Raw genomic sequence first — 16,816 nt, 5'->3', positions numbered from 1 at the left:
CACTCCAAACTGGGCAATAAGAGCAAAACTCCATCTCAAGAAAAAAAGGAAAAAAAAAAAGAACCAGTGAAGGGAAATGTTGACTAAACCACCATTATCTATTTAATCGAGAAGGTTGTGGGTGTTGAACCAAGATGATCTCACTTTGGCTACAGATATGGCTGGAAGATCAGCATCAGCTGCTGCCTCTTGGCCACAAGATTGAGGGGCAATTGGAAACTATGCATGTTCTAAAGCCATGATCTTCTAACTCTTGCTCACGTAACTCTTTTGTCTTTTTTTTTTTCTCCTTTCTGTGGAGAATGGGGTCTCACCATATTGCCCAAGCAGGTCTTGAACTCCTGGGCTCAAGCTATTCTCCCGCCTCTGCCTCCCTAACAGCTGGGATTACAGGCGTGAGCCACTGCACCCGGCTCTCATCTCACTCTTAAAGAAGTTTCTAGAACTATGTACTCCTCCACACATTTTCAGCTAACATTAAAATGTTCTTATCCCAAGGTTGAATCGTTGCCAAGGATGGGATTTCCAGCGTTGTTGTGTATTTTTTTTAACTGTATTTTCATCCAAACTCTTGGAGCTACAGGGTCGAGTTTATTCAGTTTATGGGAAATGTCTACAGCAGAATCTAAGTAATAATGCCTGTCCTCTTTTGCCAAAGCAATTAGACAGTCAAACTGATTATAAGAAAAATGTTGGCTTCATTTTCTTTCATTGAAACAAATGTGTTGACATGCATCCCTGAAACCGCTATCTCACTTTGAATTCTAATTTGTAGATAAATAGCAGACACTGCGCACAGGAACAGCTAGATAAGGCTTGGCTCCTTGCCTGTGCTTGTGGCCTGGGGCAAATCTCCCCAGCACGTTTCTCTTGATGCTCTCTGCTTTGCTCCCAAGGTCCCCCTGGGAGAAGCCGAGCATCCACGCGGGGGCCTCTGTTTGATACCCCGGAGGTTTTTACACCCAGGAGCTGCACATCCAGGATGCGCAGAGGAGTCCCTTTCTGCTTACCGTGGTAGACAGGGAATTGTACAACAGAAGGAAAGGAAGGAGAACTACAGGCCGACCACAGGCTCCCCCTCAGGCAGGTCATTTTAGGAAAAAAACATACAGGCTTGAGGATCTAGAAATAAATCAGTCTCTCAAAACTCTCTGTGTTCATGTAGCCCCTGGAAAGTGACTGTGTATCCCCAGGGATCCCTGTACTCCAGTTTGAGAGCCATGTTCTAAAGCCCTGAGATGATGGACTGTGAGGACCCTCGGTGCCTGCTGGTTACAGCCTGGGTGTGTGCACAGGCATATCACGTGTTGTGACCATGTGTGTGCACATGTGGGTGTGTGGATATGCACACTATGGGTGTGTGTCACCATTCAGGCACCCACAAGGGAAAAGCTAATGCCTCATGACCCCAACCGCTCTGATGTTGTGATGGGATGTGTGGCTGCTCCCTGCTGCTGGGTGTCAGGCTCTCTGCGGGCCCAGAGTCCAACTGAGCCCATGCGGGGGGATGTGTCTGTGTCTGTGTCTGTCTGTTGGACTTTGTGTGTCCCAGTAGTCAGATTTTTCAGGTCTGTGAGAGGAAAGCACACATCAGGATTTCTCAAACCCCAGCAAGCCTCTGCTGCACAGCTGAGCCTCACCAACACGAAGGGAAGGAATGACCAGCTCCACAGCCAGGACCTGAGGCTCGGGGACCTCTCCCATCCCCACCTCCCCCTGCTCTCCTGCGGCACCCTACACTCAAACTACCGCGGCTGTTCCAGCCTGGGCTCTCTCCTGCTCCTGCCTAGACTGTCCCTCAGGCCCACACCCCACCCACCCTCTGTGCCAGGGGACCCAGTGGGGCTGGAGCTGGGCACAGAACACAACCCACAGAAACAGCCCACCCCAGCATGAACCCAGGGCCCCGGCTCCAGAGCCAGGGCTCCTCCTTACCAGTCTGAAGCAAACCAGCATGGTTGTCACTGATCTGGAAAACCTCCTGTATATCCAGCAGCACTCCTGCAGACAGTGGGACTGTGCTCAGGAAACGGGAGGTAGCCCTCCTGGCCTGTAAAGGCAGCTGCTCCAGGTTTGGCACAGGGCCACAGCTGACCAGCATAGCACAGGGCATGGCACCCAAGCCCACTGTTCTCTCCCCCTCTCTCCCACACATGTGTACAACCACACACACAAGAGCAGGCACACAGAGAAACGTGTGCATTTCAAACACTCAAAGAAACAAGCATCCCTTGGCCGGGCGTGGTTGCTCACGCCTGTAATCTCAGCACTTTGGGAGGCCAAGGCGGGCAGATCACCTGAGGTCAGGAGTTCGAGACCAGCCATAGTCAACGTGGTGAAACCCTGTCTCTACTAAAAATACAAAATTAGCCGGATGTGGTGCGGGCGCCTGTAATCCCAGCCACTTGGGAAGCTGAGGCAGGAGAATCGCTTGAGCCTGGGAAGTGGAGGTTGCAGTGAGCCAAGATCGCGCTATTGCACTCCAGCCTGGGCAACAAGAGCAAAGCTCCGTCTCAAAAAAAAAAAAAGAAAGAAAGAAACAAGCATCCCAAAGGCACAGACATACACACACACACACTGCCACACAAGCACGCAGCCACACGGCTCCTTCCCTCCTCTTCATGTGGGAACACAGATATAAATAGATACAAACAGGCATACCCAGAGAAACACACCTGCAGAGGCACAAATACACACACACACACACACACACACACACACAGAGGAACTCACACTCACAGACATGTACACCCAGCCTCATACACCCAGACACACAGACACATGTGCAGTGAGATGTACCCATAAAGACACACCCAGAGGCCTGCCCGTGTATGCACAGGCTCTGGGCTGCCATCCACACTGCAGTCAGAGGGGTGGCAGCCCCCTGTCGCTGCGCAGTGCACAGCCCTTTACTTAGGCCGCTGTGTAAACGGAAGTCCCTGGAGCTGTGCAGCACAGCGGCCTCACTCGTGCACAAACACTGGACATGCATAAATGAACATGTACATACAAAGACGAACGTGTCTTGGCTTGCACACATGGGCACACACAAGCCTGTTCTTCCAGAGGCACAGCAGTGGGCACCCAGCCTAATGCAGAGAGAGAAAGTGGATCTTCCAAACACGAGGGTCTGTTTCCTGATAGCCTCTTGGTGGTGTCTCAGAAAGGGTCCAGGTCTGCAGCACCTGCTCATGTCAGCCCTGCGGCTCTGGCCCTGTCATTATTATGAAGAACAATCATCACTTTCATGAGTCAAGAGGTGACTGACAGCCAGGCCCTGAGCTGTACACTCGCAGTTGTAATCCTAAAAGGGGGGGGACTCTCATTGCCCCCATTCTACAGATGAGGAAACAGAGGCTCTAGCAGCCCAAGATTGCCTGTCTGAAGCTAGGGGAGCTGGGGCTCAAATCTCAGCCAGAGGCAGCCTGTCCGCACACCCAGAACCACAGAAGGGAGCAGAAGTCCCCAAGCGGTTCCCCGCAGAAACACCCACACCAAGAAAGCCCTGCGTGCGCACCTCCAAGACCTGCCCCATGCACATGAAGATCAAGGGATCAGAGGAGCAAAGCAAGAAATCTGTTTAGGGCAGGGCGCGGTGGCTCACGCCTGTAATCCCAGCACTTTGGGAGGCCGAGGCCGGCAGATCTTGAGGTCAGGAGATCAAGACCATCGTGACTAACACAGTGAAATCCCATCTCTACTAAAAAATACAAAAAATTAGCCAGGTGTGGTGGCACAGCCCTGTAGTCCCAGCTACTCAGGAGGCTGAGGCAGGAGAATCGCTTGAACCTGGGAGGTGGAGGTTGCAGTGAGCTGAGATCGTGCCACTGCACTCCAGCCCCGGGCGACAGAGTGAGACTCCATCTCCAAAAAAAAAAAAAAAAAAGGAATCTTTGTTTAGACATTTAATTTGTCCCCAGTTGCCACCACAACCTGGCATACAAACTGGTATGTCTTTTCCCCCTTTTAATATTTTATGTTTTTTCAATTTAATTTTATTTCTTTTTATGAGACTGAATCTCTTTCATCCAGGCTGAAGTGCAATGATGCGATCTCAGCTCACTGCAACCTCTGCCTCATGGGTTCAGGCAATTCTCCTGCCTCAGCCTCCTGAGTAGCTGGGATTACAGGTATCCGCCATCACGCCTGGCTAATTTTTGTATTTTTAGTAGAGACTGGGTTTCACCATGTTGGCCAGGCTGGTCTCGAACTCCTGACCTCAGGTGATCCACCTGCCCCGGCCTCTCAAAGTCCCCCTTTTATTATTTTAAATACACAAAGAAGACAGTCATTGGAAAGAAAAAAAGTAGACAACACGGGTAAGCAAAATAAATAGCTAAATGAAAATGCTCCAAATTGTGCCCATCTTGCATTTTCAGGAATGAGGACTCATTCCCTTGTTTTATCTCCTCCTGGACTCCTCCCAGCCCCATGGTGCTCTAGAGGCAACTCAGAGCCAAGCACGCACCCACCCTTGCTGTTACCTGTAGTCTACCACCCTGGCGCCATAAGAGCTGTTTCCTGCAAGAACATTTTAGCTGTTTACCCCCACCAGTTCCCAGATGCTCAGCAGTTTCACTTCTCCAGGTCTCTATCCCCACAGTAACCACGGCCCCCTTTCTTGCACATACAGAGGAAGTGCTGATGGGGAAGGGACCTGGACAGGCAAGACTCAGGGTCTTAGGGCCCAGCCAGGGACCTCCAGGGCTAGCGGCAGAGATAGCGGGTCCCCAGGCTCCTGGGTTCAGGGAGCTCCGCACTGGTGATTCCTGGCTCCCATTCACCTCTTGCTCCTTCCCGCCTTTGTGCGCCCTCGGCCCATACTCCAACTCAGGTACCTCCTTAGCTTTGGCCTGATCCACTACAGCAGCCTCTGAACTGACTCCCTGGCTCATTTTGCCTCCATCAGGGCCTCAAATCCAATTATATGGCTCCCCATTGCCCAAGGCAGAAAGTCCAAGCTCCCAGTCTGGCACCCAAGAAGCTCTGCTCTCACCCCATACACCCCTTTGGGGTTTGTTTTGTGTATTTTGTTTTGCTTTGTTTTGGCTTTTTGTCTTTAGGGGTTTGAGATAAGATCTTGCTCTGTCACTCAGGCTAGAGGGCTCACTGCAGCCTCAAGCAATCCTCCCGCTTCAGCCTCTTGAGAGGCTGAAGACATCACTGTCCCTGGCTAATTTTTTAAATTTTTTGTAGAGACAAGGTTTTTCTATGTTACCCAGGCTGGTCTCGAACTCCTGACCTCAAGTGAGGAAGAGAAGCTCCTGACCTCTGAGCTGCTCAAAGACGATAACCAGGTCTGGGGATGGCTCTACAGCCCCTAGAGTTTCATGATTCCACAGCCACTCTCTGGCATGCTGAGCTGGTAACTGACAGACCGATGCCCAGGTCTCAGAGATGCCTGGCAGCTGCAGGCACCCTCCTGAGCTCCCAGCCCAGCCTGTGCCTCCCCCTTGTCTGGCCGCACCTCTCTGCCTCGCAGGATTGCCATCAACCAGCCTCTATCTCTGCCCCATGAGATGGTCGTTCCTGAGTTCAGGAACTACAAGTCCGATTTCCTCCCTGGGTTCGCGGCAGCCACCAGGGGGTCCTGTCCACAGTTAGTGCTCAGCCGGTCTTGAATGAATGAGTGAGTGAATGAATGCATGACAAGAAGAGAAGAGCAAGTGGAGCCTCAATCAGCTGTTGTTGTTATTGTTGTTGTTGTTGTTTGAGACAGAGTCTCGCTCTGTCGCCCAGGCTGGAGTGCAGTGGCATGATCTCAGCTCACTGCAACCTCTGCCTCCCAGGTTCAAGCGATTGTCCTGCCTCAGCCTCCCGAGTAGCTGGGATTACAGGCGCCTGCCACCACACTCGGCTAATTTTTATGTTTTTAGTAGAGACGGGGTTTCACCACGTCGGCCAGGCTGGTCTCAAATTCCTAACCTCAGGTGATCCACCCACCTCCGCCTCCCAAAGTGCTGGGATTACAGGCGTGAGCCACCGCGCCTGGCCCCTGATCAGTCTTGAATGAATGAATGAGTGAGTGAGTGAATGAGTGACAGAAGACAGAAGCAGGTTGAGCCCTGAGGCCTGCAAGAAGGCAGGCAGGATGTTTGCGAGCAGCCTGTTGTCCTAGAAACACAGCCAGCAGAAGCTATTCTTGCCTGGCCCAGTCTATCCTGTCCTCCACCCAGAACCTCGAGGCCTCTGCCTGGAAGTCCTCCCTGCTGTCCTCACCCACCCACCCCTCACTATGTCTCTGGCCCCACCCCTACTGTGCCCTCTCTTAATTTTTAAAAATATTTATTTATTTGTTTTTATTTTTTTATTTTTTTTGAGACAGAGCCTTGCTCTGTCGCCCAGACTGGAGTGCAATGGTGGGATCTTGGCTCACTGCAACATCCACCTCCCAGGTTCAAGCAATTCTCTGCTTCAGCCTCCCCAGTAGCTGAGATTACAGGTGCCCGCTACCATGCTCAGCTAATTTTTGTAGTTTTAGTAGAGACGGGGTTTCACCATGTTGCCCAGGCTGGTCACAAACTCCTCACTTCAAGTGATCTGCCCATCTTGGCCTCCCACAGTGCTGGGATTACAGGCCTGAGCCACCGCACCCAGCCCTAAAATATTTTTAATTTTTTAAATAGAGACAGAGTCTCGGCTGGGTGCGGTGGCTCATGCCTATAATCCCAGCACTGTGGGAGGCCGAGGCAGGCGGATCACCTGAGGTCTGGAGTTCGAGACAGCCTGGCATACATGGCAAAACCCCGTCTCTACTAAAAATACAAAAACTAGCCTGGCATGGTGGCATGCACCTGTAGTCACAGCTACTCAGGAGGCGGAGATAGGAATCGCTTGGACCCGGGAGGCAGAAGTTGCAGTGAGCCGAGATCGCGCCACTGCACTCCAGCCTGGGCAACAGAGTGAGACTCCATCTCAAGAAAAAAAAAAGGCCGGGCGCGGTGGCTCACGCCTGTAATCCCAGCACTTTGGGAGGCTGAGGTGGGCGGATCACCTGAGGTCAGGAGTTCGAGACCAGCCTGACTAACATGGTAAAACCCCATCCCTAGTCCTCTACTCAAAATACAAAAATTAGCCGGACGTGGTGGTGCATGCCTGTAATCCCAGCTACTCGGGAGGCTGAGGCAGGAGAATCACTTGAACCCGGGAGACGGAGGTTGCAGTGAGCTGAGATTGCACAACTACACTCCAGCCTGGGCGACAGAGCGAGACTCTGTCTCAAAAAAATAAATAAATAAATAGAGACAGAGTCTCACTATGTTGTCCAGGTGGTTGCCCAAGATTGCTGGGCTCAAGCAATCTTCCTGCCTCAGCCTCCCAAAGTGCTGGAATTATAAGCGGGAGCCATCATGCCCAGCCTGTGTCCCTTCTTAGTTGAGGCTGGATTGGGAACATCAGTTGGTCCTCCCCGATTCGGGCACAGCTGAAAACCACCTCCAGAGGTGAGAACACCAGAGACGGGCCCAGGAGCAGAAAGATGGGTGATGGCTGGAAGGTCACCGTGGATCTGCAGCCCCTGGCTGGCGGGCAGAGCAGCAGGTACTGCCCAGGGTGGCCGTCCCCTCCTCACCTGCGATGATGAACCAGTTCATGTAGTTCAGGAGGTTGATGTAGCAGAGCACGGCGGCAGCCACGTAGGCCCTCCACCGGGGCAGGCTCCAGGAGGCGGGCGTGATGGGAGGGGGACACTGCCTGCCTGGCCCTGGGGACTGGCCCTGCAGCCCAGGCTCAGGGCACTCCGCTGACATCCCCCCAGCCATGCCAGCCTGCAGCTCCTGGCCTGAGACCGGCGCCGGGACGAAGCAACATCAGCTCAGCACCAAGTCACTTCCTGTGGGCTCCCAGGCTTCAAACCTCAAAGCAGCTGCCCTAACTGTTGGGCATCTTATCACAGGTTCCTCCTGAGCCCACGGCAGGCTCACCAGTGCGATTTCCCCATTGTCAGCCTCTGAGACCTGCTACGGAGGAGAAGGGCTCCTGGCACCCCCACCCTGGGGGACTGGACAACTCTGTGGTCCCCTTGATCCAGCCTGCAGCTGCAGTGGCTGCAGTGAGGAAGGGAAGCTTCCAGGGCAGGAAATGAGACGGGCCTCCCAGAGTGCTGCTTGCTGTGAGATGGTCTAGCTGCCCGTACGGGACTGTGAACCAACGCCTTGAAACTGGGGCAAATGAGGAAGGCTGGGCGTTGGCCAAGACAGCAGCATTGCACTCGACTGCCAGGCAGGACGAGCACCTACCCGGGATCTAAGGTCCTTCCCGGAGAAACAAAGGTAGCAGAGGGGGCTGCCCACAAGAAGACAGCCTGTGTGCAAAACTCATCAGTGGGGGCTAAATCTGGGGGGAAGACTTCAGTGAGGGGCAGGGTGTCAGCATGGTCACGAAGCATCTCTTGATAGATTGCTTATTAGTAACAAAAGGAAAAAGAGTAACTATACAGTAGAGGAATCAGACATCTTGACCGAGGAGTTAAAATAAATCACCTGTGAGAGGCAGGAGGTTGTTGTGTGCCTCCAGATGTGAAGGTCTTCGCAGGTCACAGCATCATCTATGCGGCATTCCAGCCGGGAAGGCACAACCGGAATCTCATCATGAGAAGACATCAGCCGGACGCGGTGGCTCACGCCTGTAATCCTGACACTGGGAGGCCAATGCAGGAGGATCATCCGAGCCCAGAAGTTTGTGACCAGCCTGGGCAACATGGGGAAACCCCATTGCTACAAAAATACTAAAAAAATAAAAAATTAAAAAAAAAACATAGCCGGGTGTGGTGGTGTGCGTCTATAGTCCCAGCTACTTGGGAGGCTGAGGCAGGAAGGATTGTCTTAGCCTGGGAAGTCGAGGCTGCAGTGAGCCGTGTTCGTGCCACTGCACTCCAGGCTGGGTGACAAAGCAAGGACCCATCTCAAAAAAAAAATTTTTTTTAATTTTTAAAATGAAAAAACATCAGACAAGCCCAAATTGAGAAACACTATTTCTTTAAAGGGACTGTATATTCAAAAATGTCAGAGACATGAAAGACTAAGAAAGACTGAGGGAGCCGAGCGCAGTGGTTCATGCCTGTTATCCCAGCACTTTGGGAGGCCAAGGAGGGTGAATCACCTGAGGTCGGCAGTTTGGGACCAGCCTGACCAACATGGAGAAACCCCGTCTCTACTAAAAATACAAAATTAACTGGGCATGGTGGTGCATGCCTGTAATCCCAGCTACTCGGGAGGCTGAGGCAGGAGAATCGCTTGAACCCGGAAGGCAAATGTTGTGGTGAGCCGAGATCACGCCATTATACTCCAGCCTGGGCAACAAGAGCAAAACTGTGTCTCAAAAAAAAAAAAAAAAATTCTGAGGGACTGTTTTGGATTAAAAGAGACAAAAGAGACAAGACAGGCCGGGCGCGGTGGCTCACACCTGTAATCCCAGCACTTTGGGAGGCTGAGGCAGGCGGATCACGAGGTCAGGAGTTCGAGACCAGTCTGGCCAACATAGTGAAACCATGTCTCTACTAAAAATACACAAAAAATTAGCCGGGTGTGGTGGTGTGTGCCTGTAATCCCAGCTACTCAGGAGGCTGAGGCAGGAGAATCACATGAACCCAGGAGGCAGAGGTTGCAATGAGCCAAGATCGTGCCACTGCACTCCAGCCTGGGCGACAGAACAAGACTCTGTCTCTAAAAAAAAAAAAAAAAAAAAAAAAAAAAAAAGACAATAAGACAATTAAGGGCAGCACAGGAACCCAACCTCGCTCCTGTACTGGATCAATTGATAAAACCGGCTCAGGAAGAAATAGCACATCAGCATCCATGAACTACGGTTATGTAAGTAAATAAGTAAATATCCTTATCTGAAGTATCTAGGGGTACAGGGCCATGATGTATGCCACTCATTCTCAAACGGTTCAGGAAAAAATGTTAGATATGTATAGTAAGAAAGCAAATGGGGCAAATATTAATAACAGATGAATCTGGGTAAAGATTATAAGGGTTTCTTTGTACTATATGATAAACTTTCTATAAGTTATAAATTATGTCTAAACAAAAAGTTAAAGCATAAAATGACAAATCAATTTAAAAATGGGTGAAGAGCCGGGCATAGTGGCATGGACTTGTAGTGCCAACTACTCTGGAGGCTGAGACGGGAGGATCACTTGAGCCTAGGAGGCTGAGGCCACAGTGAGCTATAATTGTGCCAGTGTACTCCAGCTTGGGCAACAGAGTGAGACCCCACCTCTAAAGAAAAAAAAAACATCAGGGGGACAAAAATGGGCCAAGGAGTTGAATAGACATTTCTCTGAGGATACACAGGTGAACAACAAGCACATAAAAATATGTTCAGGCCAGGCACAGTAGTTCACGCCTGTAATCCCAGCACTTTAGGAGGCTTAGGTGGGTGGATCACAAGGTCAGGAGTTCAAGACCAGCCTGGCCAATATAGTGAAACTGCATATCTACTAAAAATACAAAAATTAGCCAGGCGTGCTGGCATGTGCCTGTAATCCCAGCTACTTAGGAGGCTGAGGCAGGAGAACTGCTTGAACCCGGGTGGCAGAGGTTGCGGTGAGCTGAGATCACACCACTGCACTCTAACCTGGGTGACAGAGCGAGACTCCCTTTCAGGAAAAAAAAAAAAAAAAATGTTCAACATCACAAGTCATTAGGAAAATGCAGATTGAAGCCACCATAAGATATGAGTTCATATCCACTAAGATGGCTATAATTTTAAAAAGAGAGAGAGAGGAAATAACAAACATTGGTGGAGAGATTGAAAGCCTCATGCATTGCTGGGAATGTGAAATAAGGCAGCCACAGTGGAACAAAGTTTGGCAGTTCCTCCAAAGGTTAAACATAAAATTACCATATGGCCCTGCAATTCCAATCCTAGGTATATATCCAAAAGAACTGAAAACAGTCCAGGTGCAGTGGCTCACACCTGTAATCCCAGCACTTTGGGAGGCCGAGGCAGGTGGATCATGAAGTCAGGAGTTCAAGACCAGCCTGGCCAAGACAGTGAAACCCTGTCTCTACTAAAACTATAATAAAATTATCCAGGCACGGTGGCAGGCACCTGTAATCCCAGCTACTTGGGAGGCTGAGGCAGGAGAATCACTTGAACCTGGGTGGCAGAGATTGCAGTGAGCCTAGATTGCACCACTGCACTCCAGTCCGGCCGACAGAGTAAGACTCTGTCTCAAAAAAAAAAAAAAAAAAAAGAATTGAAAACAAAGACTCTTTTGGGCCTCTAATCTCAGCACTTTGGGAGGCCAAGGCAGGCGGATCACTTGAGGTCAAGAGTTCAAGGCTGGGCGCGGTGGCTCACATCTGTAATCCCAGCACTTTGGGGCTGGGGCAGGTGGATCACAAGGTCAGAGATAGAGACCATTCTGGCTAACATGGTGAAACCCTACCTCTATTAAAAATACAACAAGTTAGCCAAGCATGGTGGTGGGCGCCTGTAGTCCCAGCTGCTCGGGAGGCTGAGGCAGGAGAATGGCATGAACCAGGGAGGCGGAGCTTGCACTGAGCCGAGATCACGCCACTGCACTCCAGCCTGGGCGACAGGGCGAGATTCCATCTCAAAAAAAAAAAAGAGTTTGAAATCAACCTGACCAACGTGGTGAAACCCCGTCTGTACTAAAAAATCCAAAAAATTTAGCAGGGCGTGGTGGCGCACACCTGTAGTCCCAGCTACTCGGGAGGTTGAGGCATGACAATTGTTTGAACCCTGGAGGGAGAGGTTGCAATGAGCCAAGATAAGACCACTGTACTCTAGCTTGGGCAACAGAGCAACTTTGTCACTTTGTCTCAAAAAAAGAAAAAAAGAAAAGAAAAGAAAACAAAGACTCAAACAAATACTTGCACATAAATATTCATGGCAGCACTGTTCATAACAGCCAAAAGGTGGAAACAGCTTAAACGCCCATATGATAAATGGGTCAAGAAAATGTGGCATAATCATACAATGGAATAGTATCCAGTCATAAAGAGGAAGGAAGTACTGATTCATGCTACAACACGGACAGACCTTAAAAACATTATGCTGGCTGGGCATGGTGGCTCACGCCTGTAATCCCAGCACTTTGGGAGGCCGAGGCAGGCAGATCACCTGAGATCAAGAGTTTGAGACCAGGCTGATCAACATGGTGAGACTCCATCTCTACTAAAAATACAAAAATAATCCGGGTGTGGTGGCACCGCACTTGTAATCCCAGCTACTCAGAAGGCTGAGGCAGGAGAATGGCTTGAATCTAGGAGGTGGAGGTTGCAGTGAGCCGAGATTGTGCCACTGCACTCCAGCCTGGGCTACAGAGTGAGACTCCGTCTCGAAAAAAAAAAAAGAAAACATTATGCTAAGTGAAAGACACCAGACACAGAAGGCCACATATTGTATGATTCCATTGATAGAAAATATCCCGCACAGGTACAGTTGCAGAAACAGAAAGTAAATGGTTCCTAGGGGCTAAGAGGAGAAGAAAATGCTTAATGGGAAGAGAGTCCCCTTGGAGAGCGATGAAAATGTTTCAAAACTAGATAGAGGTGATAGTGTCACAACACTCTGAATGTACCAAATGCCACTGAATTATATCCTTTAAAATGGTTACAATTTTAAGTAATGTAATTACCTCAATTTTTAAAAAATGTTAAAGAAGCCGGGCTTGATGGCTGGTGCCTGTAGTTTCAGCTACTTGAGAGGCAGAGGTAAGAGGATTGCTTGAGCCCAGGAGTTTGAGAACAACCTGGGCAACACAGCAAGATCCTATTTCTTTAAAAAAAAAAGTCAAAGCAAACAAACAAAAAAGTAGGAGCTTTACAGTCTGACCGGCCTGGATTCAAAATCAAATTTTGCTGTTTTCTAGTTGTGTGCCTCAGGCAAGTCTCTAACCTCTGTGAGCCTCCGAGTTCTCATTTGTTTTCTTGTTTAGAGACAGAGTCGCCCCAGGCTGGAGAGCAACGGTGCAATCTCAGCTCACTGCAACCTCCGCCTCCTGGGTTCAAGCCATTCTCCTGCCTCAGCCTCCCGAATAGCTGGGACTACTGGCACGTATTGCTATGCCCGGATAATTTTTTGTATTTTCAGTAGAGACAGAGTTTTGCCATGCTGACCAGGCTGGTCTCAAATTCCTGACTTCAGATGATCCGCCTGCCTCGGCCTCCCAAAGCGCTGGGATTACAGGCGTGAGCCACCATACCTGGATAATTGTTTGTATCTTTAGTAGAGACAGGCTTTCGTCATGCTGACCAGGCTGGTCTCGAATTCCTGACTTCAGGTGATCTGCCTGCCTTGCCCTGCCAAAGTGCTGGGATTACCGGCATGAGCCACCATGCCCGGATAATTTTTTGTATTTTTAGCAGAGACAGGCTTTCGCCATGCTGACTAGGCTGGTCTCGAACTCCTGACTTCAGGTGATCTGCCTGCCTCGGCCTCCCAAAGTGCTGGGATTAAGGCATGAGCCACTGCACCCAACCAGTATTCTCATTTGTGATAGAGAATAATAAGATGGGTTGGGCGTTGTGGTTCACGCCTGTAATCCCAGCACTTTGGGAGGCCGAGGCAGGCAGCTCACCTGAAGTAAGGAGTTCGAAACCAGTCTGGCCAACATGGTGAAACCCGTCTCTACTAAAAATACAAAAACTTAGCTGGGCGTGGTGGTGCATGCCTGTAATCCCAGCTACTCAGGAGGCTGAGGCAGGAGAATCCCTTGAACCCAGGAGGTGGAGGGTGCAGTGAGCCGAGATCGCCCCACTGTGCTCCAGCCTGGGCAACAAGAGCAAGACTCAGTCAGTCACAAAAAAAAAAAAAAAAAAAAGAGAGAGACTAATATGACGGTGTTTCAGGGGTTAACTGTGAGGATGAACTAATGTAGATACACATACTGTTTCTAACATAGAGCTTGTCATGTGACAAACACTGAGTGTATTGTTATTGTGGTGGTGATGATGACAAGGTCCTTGGCATCCACTGCTTGGTTCAGCCGCATACCATCTCGGTGACCACCCGCATGGGGTCTGCAGTTGGTGAAAGAAGGGGAAGTTCAAGATCATCCATGCGCACATGCAGGTGGTCTCGCATCCTGCTTCAGATCCTGTACTCTGCAGCTAGACTCACTGCTCACTGGCCATAGGATCTCAGGCAGATCACCCAACCTCTATCTCAATTTTCTCACCTACAAAATGGGGATGGCCAAGCACAGTGGCTCATGAATGTCATCCCATTACTTTGGGAGGCCAGGACAGGCAGATCGCTTGAGTTCAGGAGTTGGAGATCAGCCTGGGCAACATGGCGAAACCCCGTCTCTACTAAAAAATACAAAAATTAAGGCCAGGCGCGGTGGCTCACGCCTGTAATCCCAGCACTTTGGGAGACTGAGGCAGGTGGATCACCTGAGGTCAGGAGTTTGAGACCAGCCTGACCAACATGGTGAAACCCCGTCTCTACTAAAAAAAAAAATTGTTAATAAAAATACAAATACAAAAATTAGCCAAGGATGGTGGTGCATGCCTGTAATCTCAGGATCACCTGAGCCCAGGAGATCAAGACTGCAGTGAGCTGTGATCGCACCACTGCACTCCCACCTGGGCGACAGAGTAAGACTCTGTCTTGAAAGTAAATAAATATAAAACAAATAAAATGGGGATAAAAATAGTACACACCTCATGGGACTGTTGTGGCTTGAATACGATGATGTTTGAAAAGTGCCTAGAACTATGCTTGGTATGGAGGAAGTATTGTGAGTGTTAAATATAATGGGGTTTTCCCCAGCACACGTAGATGAAACTTTGTTCTCAGCCCCTGCCCTCAGAACCAAAGAGTAGTGGGCCGAGCTACATCCACAAGTGTGAGTGCATGAGGAGGAGGTGGGCACACAAGCACCCACACCCCCACTCACACACACTCATACAAACCACACAGCAGTGAGGACCTTGGCAGCCCCCACCCAGCAGCTGCTGCCCCAAACAGGACCTTTCCAGGGTCCAGCCCTCACCTTTACCCAACAAGGAAGAGACGCTGTGGTGGTTTTCAGAGCCAGTCAGGGACTAGGGAGGGGTTTGTGAGGCCAGAACTCCCAATAGTTGGGCAAGTCAGGGAGGCTGGGTGTTAGCCAGGAGTGCAGCACTAGAGTATATCCAACTGGCCAGTTGCGGTGGCTCACACCTGTAAAACCAGCTACTGGGGAGGCTGAGGTGGGAGGATGGCTTGAGGCCAGGAGTTCGAGGCTGCAGTGAGCCATGACCATGCCACTGCACTCCAGCCTGGGTGACAGAGCAAGACCCTGTCTCCAAAAAAAGAAAAAGAAAAAAAAGACATCATGCTGAGTGAAATTACCCAGATGCAAAAGACAAATATTGATTGAATGATTCTACTTATATGACATTTACAGAATAAGTGAATTTTTAAATTAATTATTAATTTTAATTTAATTTTATTTATTTGTTTCTTTTTGAGACAGAGTCTCACCCTGTCACCCAGGCTGGAGTGTAGTGGAACGATCTCAGCTCACTGCAACCTCCACCTCCCAGGTTCAAGCGATTCTCCCGCCTCAGCCTCCTGAGTAGCTGGGATTACAGGCACGTGCCCCCCACACCCAGCTAATTTTTGCATTTTTAGTAGAGATGGGATTTTGCCATGTTGGCCAGGCTGGTCTCGAACTTCTGACTTCAGGTGATCTTCCTGCCTTGGCCTCCCAAAGTGCTGGGATTACAAGCCTGAGCCACCGCGCCCGGCCATTTATTTATTTATTTATTTATTTATGAATGACAAGGTCTGGCTCTGTCACCCAGGCTGGAGTACAGTGGCACAATCTCAGCTCACTGCAATTTCCTTCTCCCAGGTTCAATCCATCCTCCCACCTCAGCCTCCTGAGTAGCTGGGACTACAGGCACACGCCACCATGCTGGCTAATTTTTTGCATTTTTTGTAGAGACAGGGTTTCGCCATGTTGCCAAGGCTGGTCTCAAACTCGTGAGCTCAAGCAATCTGCCCACCTCAGGCCTTTCAAGGTACTGGGATTACAGATGAGAGCCATGGCGCCTGGACTAGAATATGTGAATTTACAGAAACCAAAAGTAGAATAGAGGTTAGGAGGGACCGAATGGGGGCGAGTGAGAAATGGGGTTATTGCTTAATGGGTACAGAGTTTCAGTTGGGGATGATGAAAAAGTTTCACAGATGGAGAGTGGTGATGGTTGCACAACAATGTGAGCACATTTAATGCCTCACATTAAAAATGGTTAAATTGAGGCCAGGCGCAGTGGCTCACACCTGTAATCCCAGCACTTTGGGAGGCCGAGGCAGGCGCATCACCTGAGGTCAGGAGTTCGAGACTGGCCTGACCAAAATGAAGAAACCCTGTGTCTACTAAAAATACAAAAATTAGCCGGGCACGCTGGCTCATGCCTGTAATCCCAGCACTTTGGGAGGCAGAGGCGGGCGGATCACGAGGTCAGGAGATTGAGACCATCCTGGCTAACATGGTGAAACCCCGTCTCTACTAAAAATACAAAAACAAAATTAGCCAGGTGTGGTGGCAGGCACCTGTAGTCCCAGCTACTCAGGAGGCTGAGGCAGGAGAATGGCGTGAACCTGGGAGGCGGAGCTTGCAGTGAGCTGAGATTACGCCACTGCACTCCAGCCTGGGAGACAGTGAGACTCCGTCAAAAAAAATACAAAACACAAAATACAAAAATTAGCTGGGCGTGGTGGCATCTGCCTGTAATCCCAGCTACTTGGGAAGCTGAAGCAAGAGAATCGCTTGAACTCGGGAGGCAGAGGTTGCAGTGAGCCGAGATCGTTTCACTGCACCCCAGTCAGGGCGACAGAGCAAGACTCT

At 50.1% G+C, this 16,816-nt stretch overlaps 1 protein-coding gene across 2 annotated transcripts in view; it reads right to left on the bottom strand.

Moving 5' to 3' along the window:
* The window catches only part of SPNS3 (SPNS lysolipid transporter 3, sphingosine-1-phosphate (putative)), a 55,768-nt gene extending 47,981 nt beyond the window's left edge, over positions 1-7,787 (bottom strand). The window contains exons 1-2 of one of the 2 annotated variants that reach the window (XM_024235159.3): positions 7,571-7,787; positions 1,936-2,001 (exon numbers count right to left, since the gene is read on the bottom strand). In XM_024235159.3, coding sequence (XP_024090927.3) covers positions 1,936-2,001; positions 7,571-7,760 — 256 coding nt within the window. In that variant the 5' untranslated portion in view covers positions 7,761-7,787. Of the gene's footprint in view, positions 1-1,935; positions 2,002-7,570 lie in introns of those variants that run through there. The other variant, XM_054537437.2, reaches the window with a different exon arrangement.
* Positions 7,788-16,816: the final 9,029 nt, after the last annotated feature.

The sequence above is a fragment of the Pongo abelii genome, chromosome 19 (genome assembly GCF_028885655.2).
Source record: "Pongo abelii isolate AG06213 chromosome 19, NHGRI_mPonAbe1-v2.0_pri, whole genome shotgun sequence".
NCBI classification, from domain to species: Eukaryota; Metazoa; Chordata; class Mammalia; order Primates; family Hominidae; genus Pongo; species Pongo abelii.
This window is presented reverse-complemented; position numbering and strand designations above follow the sequence as displayed.